This window comes from Nansenia antarctica (genome assembly GCF_963989245.1).
Source record: "Nansenia antarctica genome assembly, chromosome: 18".
Taxonomy (NCBI): Eukaryota; Metazoa; Chordata; class Actinopteri; order Argentiniformes; family Microstomatidae; genus Nansenia; species Nansenia antarctica.
The window spans coordinates 17,535,192-17,542,666 of record NC_137691.1 but is presented as its reverse complement, the minus strand read 5'-3'; the positions used below and the strand labels follow the sequence as shown (position 1 = coordinate 17,542,666).

The window sequence follows — 7,475 nt, the reverse complement described above, 5'->3', positions numbered from 1 at the left end:
CCAGACAACGAAATGCAGTTGTGCTAAAAGCAGTGATATAAAAACATGATATAAACATGATACATATACAGTATATATACAGTATATTGTATATATGTTTTTATGTCATGTTTATATCATGTTTTTATATCACTACTTTTATCACAACTGCATTCGAACTGCGTTTCGTTGTCTGGTACTTGTACTCTGCAACGATAATAACGTTGAATCTAATCTGATCTGATCTAAACATGGTCATCCGTTGTGTTGATCCATGTGATCGTTCAGGCATCCGTAGATGGACAATCAAATGGTATTCCGTTCTGTAAGACCACCACCCAGGGCTAATCACATGGACTGTGCGGGCGTCTGTGGCTCAGGTAGAGCCGGCGTCTAATGATTGCAAGGTCGGCAGATCGGCGGTTCAAACCCCAGCTGATCACATGTCGAGGTGTCTTTGGGCAAGACACTGAACCCCAAATTGCTCCCAATGAGCGGGCCGGCACCTTGCATGGTAGCTTGCCGCCATTGGTGTGAATGAACGAATGTGTGTGTGAATGGGTGAATGAGAGGCCGTTGTAAAGTGCTTTGGAATAAGGACATGCCGTGTGCATTGACGTGCGATGCGATATTGTCGCAGGACAACATTCGATTCTCCATTCACACCCACTCACTTCGGTGGTGTGAATGGAGAATCGAATGTTGCCGTGCGACAAAATCGCACGCCGTGTGCATTGGGCTTTAGAATTATAAGGTTCTATCTCCGTTTAGGGTAGTTCAGAGATATTGAGCGTCAACGTTTTTACATTCCATTATGTTTTGTGAGATGGAACCTTTGTATTTTATGAATTACTAACTCAAAAATGTCAACATTTTAAAAATAACACCACACAGGCATTAATAAACACCTAATGGATCAGATTATGTAAAAAAAACTAAATTTTGACAAAACATGTATAGAACCTTATAATTCTAACGTCACGATATACTGTGTGTGTGCAGTGCATTTACCATTTATTGACCTCCATGTCCCCTCCCCAGCACATCAACAACGAGCACATCCACGGGGAGAAGAAGGAGTTCGTGTGCCACTGGCAGGAGTGCTCCCGGGAACAGCGGCCCTTCAAGGCCCAGTACATGCTGGTGGTCCATATGCGCAGACACACAGGGGAGAAGCCACACAAGTGCACTGTGAGTGTCTGTCTGTCTGTCTGTCTGTCTGTCTGGTGTCAGTCAGACAGACTGACTGACAGACAGACACTCACAGTGAACTTGTCTGTCTGTCTGTCTGTCTGTCTATCTCTCTATCTATCTCTCTGTGTGTGTGTGTGTGTGTGTGTGTGTGTGTGTGTGTGTGTGTGTGTGTGTGTGTGTGTGTGTGTGTGCGTGTGCGTGTGTCTCTGTCTCTGTTTCTCTCTCTCTCTCTCTCTATCTTTTTTTTTCTCTGTCTGTCTCATTCATCTTCACAATGAACATGAATAGGCTGACGAATCATCAAGAGTATCGTGATTCACGATCACCGCCTTCATCGTTTGTCCTCGTCGTCTACAACCCTTCATAACAGGCCTGCGTGTGATGTTTAAGAGACAGACGGGTTGTTTAGAGGTAAACCGTGGGGCTCGACGAGGAGGTACTAGGTTAATGGTGACCTGATAGGCCTGTGTTCCGGTGTGTTCCCTAATGTAGCGGAGGGAGTTTGGAATCACGCTCTCGTGACGATGTAGCCCTGCCTGAGACAGACACACAGTATAAACCGCAGGGTTTATGGCTCAACAGCGTGGCACTGGATTGAACGATCGAAAACACGACTCACGTTTATGCCTCACCACGCGCAAAGCAAAACACAGCTAAAACTCAGAATTCACAGAGGAACATCATAACGCTTTCACTTTCGCTTTCGTTGTTTGTTAGTTTTTTAAATTAACAACAACGTCATTGGCGACGAAAGATAGTTACTCTACGGTGACTAAATATAGAGTTTCATTTGCTTTGAGATGTTTACGTAGTGGGCGCCGTGCTTACATTCTTCGGGCAGAACCCTGAGCTGGGTTCAAACCCCCTTCTGCCACACTGACCATGAATGGTGATCTGTGTTGTCAGTTTGAGGGCTGTAACAAGGCCTACTCCAGACTGGAGAACCTGAAGACCCACCTGCGCTCCCACACAGGGGAGAAGCCGTACGTGTGTGAACACGAGGCCTGCAACAAGGCCTTCTCCAACGCCTCGGACCGGGCCAAGCACCAGAACCGCACTCACTCCAATGAGGTCAGGCACCGATACGCACACACACACACAAAAACACGCACGCACGCACACACACACACACACACACACACACACACACACACACACACACACTATAATGAGGTCAAGTACACACACACACACACACACACTCTAATGAGGTAAAGTACACTCACACACACACACACACAGACGCACGCATGCACACTCCAATGAGATCAACTAACAGTACACACACACACACACACACACACACACACACAATCCAATGAGGTCAAGTACCAGTACACACACACACACACACACACACACACAACAATACACATTACCTCCAGAGGGTATCTCACTGTATTGCATGAACTGAAATGACGACAGACCATTTATATGACCGATTGCCTAGGAAATCATTCGCCTTGTGATTTTACCCACTGGGACAATAAAGATCCAACTGAATCGAATAACGTATCTCATGATCTCAACAATGTCGCCTCCCATGTCCCCCCATACAGAAGCCCTACGTGTGTAAGATCCCAGGCTGTACCAAGCGCTACACGGACCCCAGCTCCCTGCGTAAGCACGTGAAGACGGTCCACGGTCCGGAGGCTCACATCACCAAGAAGCACCGAGGAGACACCGGCCCTCGGCCGCCCGGCTCCATCATGACCCCTGGTGGCCAGAACTCTGAACTGCTGCTGGAGAAGGAGGAGGCTCGAGGCAGGGAAGACTGTAAACTGTTGGCTCCAGAGAGTGCTCTGGTGAGTTGTTAACCCTAGAACAGCCGTGCCTTTTTTACCTACTATAAGAGCCGCCTCGGGGGTTACAATGGTAAGCTGCTGTTTACACACAACGACCACTAGTTGGCCTGCCTCCTACACAGAAAAACTGTGAAATAGCTTAATACTAGCTGATCCTGATGTGATTTTGAAAATGTAAGGATACTGGGTGGTAGAACGCACATATCTAGGAAAGGTCAGGAAAGGAGGGTTCTGAAATTTGATCGAGTGTAAAGATATAAAAAGAAATGTACTCACCGGGTCCGTGTGATCAGATGCAGAGACACCCAGTGTTGTAAGGTGTAGGGCGAAATACATGGTGCGGTGTGGTCCCTTCTTTCTCCAAATGATCAAGAGAGATTTAACTGATTTACGGGTTATTTGTTTGTTATCTCATACACCTACTGCATAGTTCCACCTCTAGTCTACCTTTTGTATGTGTGTGTGTGTGTGTGTGTGTGTATGTGTGTGTGTGTGCACGCGCGTGTGCGTGTGTGTTGAACCACATGTCATCTCTCTCTCTGTCTCTCCTCCTCTCTCAGAAGTCCCAGCCCAGCCCGGGGGGCCAGTCGTCCTGCAGTAGCGAGCGTTCTCCACTGGGGAGCGCTAACAACAACGACAGCGGTGTTGAAATGAATCTCAACGCGGCGGGCAGTCTGGAGGACCTCACAGCTCTGGAGGATGGAGGGGCGGGTGGAGGAGGAGGAGGAGGAGGAGGAGGAGGGGGGGAGGTCGGGGGTGGGGTGGGTATGTCCGCTCAGGTTCTGAAGAGGCTGGAGAATCTGAAGACTGACAAGTTGAAACAGATCCGTCGACCCACTCCGCCAGGACGCTGTACTGGCAACAACAACAAGCTGCCAGCGCTGACTGGTAAGAGGCTGAAGAGGCTGGGTCTCAAGTTTGGGCTTTATTGGAGTTTAAAAGTGCATTTTACCCAGTCTCAGCACCCTTTACATTTCGACATACACACATGTAACACAGTAATAACAATGGTATAGCAACAGTAATAACAATGGTATAGCAACAGTAATAACAATGGTATAACAAGAGTAATAATGGCTTATTATGCGCTCTGGTGTCCATGTCATTCATGTCATTTACTATCACTGCAGCGTTGTGAGTTGCAATAGTTTTTCTCCCGTTTCTTTTCAACGTTCCATAAAACGTACCGAGGAAACACTCTATAATCAGATTATACAAATCAACTTTTTAAGACTTAATGCTTTCACGTCACATTATCACAGGACATGGCTGCATCTCGCTGAAACTCTTTTGGACTCTTTTAGAAGGGGTGAATAAAACTAGACTTTATCAACCCTATACTGAATATGTCCTGTCCCAGAGTTGACAAGGTCACTTCTAGACCCCTGACCTTCCTGACCTCCATCTTGTCTTTATGTGTCCAGGTCCCGGTGACATGATGGGCATGTGTGCTCCGTCTCCTCTCCTCTCCAACCGCCGCGTGATGGAGCTGTCCAATCACGAGCTGGGGGGCGTCGCCGGGGCCATGGGCTGTCCGACCAGCGACAGGAGGGGGAGTGGCACCAGCAGCCTGAGCTCCGCCTACACGGTCAGCCGCCGTTCGTCCATGGTGTCTCCCTACCTCTCCAGCCGTCGCTCCAGCGACGCTCCTGGTCAGGGCATCCTGGGGGGTGACCAGGGGGGGGCGGGGGACCACCCCCTCTCCCCGGAGACACACCGCAGAGGCGGCCCCTGCCACGGCGGCGGCGGCACCACGTTGCCGGGTCTGCCCATCCTCACCCCGGCTCAGCAGTACAGCCTGAAGGCCAAATACGCGGCGGCCACCGGCGGCCCGCCCCCCACCCCCCTGCCCAACATGGAGCAGCCGGGGACGTCCAGGAGGGGCCGCTTCCTCAGCGAGTACCAGGGCCAGCCGCTGCCCCCCTTCCTGCAACACGCGGGAGGCCCCCGGAGACACAGCGCCAACACCGAATACGGCACGGGCGTGATCTACCCCCACCAGGCCCCGGGGAACGCCGTCCGGCGCGCCAGCGAACCCGTGCGCACGGCCGGCTGCGACCCCCAGGCCCTGCCCAAGGTGCAGCGCTTCAACAGCCTGAACAACGTGAACGTGAACGCCATGATGGGCCGCCGGAACGCCCTGCAGCACTGCGGCTCCGACGCCAACATCGCCCGCCACATGTACTCGCCGCGGCCGCCCAGCATCACCGAGAACGTCATGATGGAGGCAATGGCGATGGAGCCCCACCACGGCGGGTCCTCCGCCGAGGCCAGGGACCACGCCATGATGCTACCCCCGGGAGACAGAGCTTTCCTGGGCTACCAGCAGCAGCAGCAGCAGCATCACCACCACCTAGGCCCTAACAGTCAGTTGTCCCCCAGCCACGAGGGCTTGGGCTGCCCTGACCAGGCCTTCCAGGTGACCCAGGTGGGCATGCAGAGCCAGGGCCACTTCCAGGGCCAGGGGACCAGAGTAGGGGGCCAGATGGGCCAGGCGGGGCCCATCCATCCAGAGGGTATATCTAACGCCCTGCTCCAACAGGCCGAATACAGCATGAGCACCTGCCAGCTCAGCCCCTCCGGCCCCCACTACCCCAGCCTGGGCCAGGGGTCAGAGACCGGGCCTGGGGCAGGGGGGGCCGGGCCCTGGGGGGACATGCAGTACCAGGACCCGTCCCAGACCCAGGCCCAGGCCCAGGGCCTCTACAACACACAGGGCCTCTACAACAGCCCCGACAGAAGCAGCAGCCACAAACTCACCATCAAACCGGAGCAGCAGTTCCACCACCCGTCCCTAGGGGGCGCCGACGCCTGCCAGAACGCCAAGCAGCAGCAGCAGCAGCTCCTCCACTCCCAGCAACAGCAGCATCTGCAGAGGCCACACCCCCAGCAGACCCCCATGCCCATGTCCCCCCAGAGCTACCCCGCCCAGCAGGGGGGGCAGGTCACCCAGGGCATGATGAGGACCACCGCCAACCCCAGCTGTGACTTCCATGTGGGGATGGTGGAGCCCCAGAGCCAGGCGCCGCCACACCACCTCCAGGGCCAGGGGGGGCAGGGGCAGCAGCAGCAGCAGGGGGGCTTCCCCAGTAGCGGAGGCCTGAGTCTGGGCTGCGCCGGCGGCAGCTCCGCCCTGGCCCTCCCCGGCCGCTCGCAGACCCCCATGATGCAGGTGAAGGAGATGATGGTGCGCAACTACGTGGAGTCCCAGCAGGCCTTGATGTGGGAACACCAGCAGGAGCAGAGGGGGAAACCCTCCCTCCTCGCCGACCCCAGCATAGACATGATCGGCGGGCAAGCAGCTATGATGCAACAACACAGCCCCCAGCACCAGCAGCACCAGCAGGCCCAGACCATGCAGCAGCATCAAGCCCAGCAGAACCAGAACCTCTACCCCAGCCCGGCCTACCCGGCCTTCCCCAACCAGAACCTGCTGATGAGCCCCCCGGCGCACAGCCGCGGCGGCCCCGGCTCCGTCCCCCCTAAAGAGCAGCTGGGTCTGCTGGGTCTGCCCGGCTCCTGCTACGGCCAGGACATGGTGGTGGTCCCCAGACCCCCTCAGGGACGTAAGCCCCTCAGCAGGCAGAACAGCCTGTCCCAGCAGCAGCAGCAGCAGCAGCAGCAAGCCCAGGCCGGAGGGGTCTACCTGGGCAGTCCTCCGCACCTCAGCCCGGTCCACTCCAGCGTCTCCCCCAGGAGAGCCGTCCGTCTGCCCCCCGTCCAGCACCCGGAGATGTTCCCCTCCAACAACAACAACAACATCTACTACTCCGGCCAGATCCACATGCACCCGGACCTGGACAAGGACTCGCTGCCGGCGGGGCCGTGTCTGAACCAGCAGCACATGGTTGGCCCCATGGACCAGGTCACCATCAAGTCGGCCTCGCTGGCCTACCCCCCCGAGTCCCACGGCCCCATCTCCAACGCCCTGGAGAACCTGGACCTGGACAACGCGCAGATCGACTTCACCTCCATCATCGACGACGAGGCCGACCCCTCGTCCTTCAGCCCCGTCAACCCCCTCCTCCTCCTCCAGGGCTCCCAGAGCTCCTCGCGCCTCACCACCCCCCAGACGTCCATCACCCTGGCCCCCGGGACGGGCCTCTCCAACATGGCCGTGGGAGACATGACCTCCATGCTCACCTCTCTGGCCGGGGAGAACAAGTACCTGAACACACTGTCCTAGAGACAGGCCCACCACTCCTCCCACCAGCCCCTTATCAACTCACTCACACACACTGATGCCGGTATCACTGCACTAGCACAGGAACAGGCGGTTCTCATAAAAGGAACCACTTTGATTCATTATTCATCCCAGATCAACAAAGACAGGCTTAATCATGAACAAATTTCATGAATTTGACCAGGATGGGCTAAATACAGAAACACTACAAGACTACAAGGTCTTGTTGCCCCCTAAAGCCCTAAACCAAAGGTGCCTATATCCACGACGGAGTGTTCCTCACTGCACTAGAGGCTTCTCCCTGTGTTGCGTAC

At 54.9% G+C, this 7,475-nt stretch overlaps 1 protein-coding gene across 1 annotated transcript in view; it reads left to right on the top strand.

Annotated features, from left to right (window-relative positions):
* The window catches only part of gli1 (GLI family zinc finger 1), a gene marked incomplete at both ends in the record, with an annotated part of 15,089 nt that extends 7,925 nt beyond the window's left edge, over positions 1 to 7,164 (top strand). Inside the window, 6 exons of the mRNA XM_080548008.1 lie at positions 1,021 to 1,170; positions 2,080 to 2,244; positions 2,733 to 2,978; positions 3,539 to 3,866; positions 4,403 to 5,823; positions 5,854 to 7,164. Of these exons, the coding sequence (XP_080404134.1) occupies positions 1,021 to 1,170; positions 2,080 to 2,244; positions 2,733 to 2,978; positions 3,539 to 3,866; positions 4,403 to 5,823; positions 5,854 to 7,164 (3,621 nt within the window). The remainder of the gene's footprint in view (positions 1 to 1,020; positions 1,171 to 2,079; positions 2,245 to 2,732; positions 2,979 to 3,538; positions 3,867 to 4,402; positions 5,824 to 5,853) is intronic.
* Positions 7,165 to 7,475: the final 311 nt, after the last annotated feature.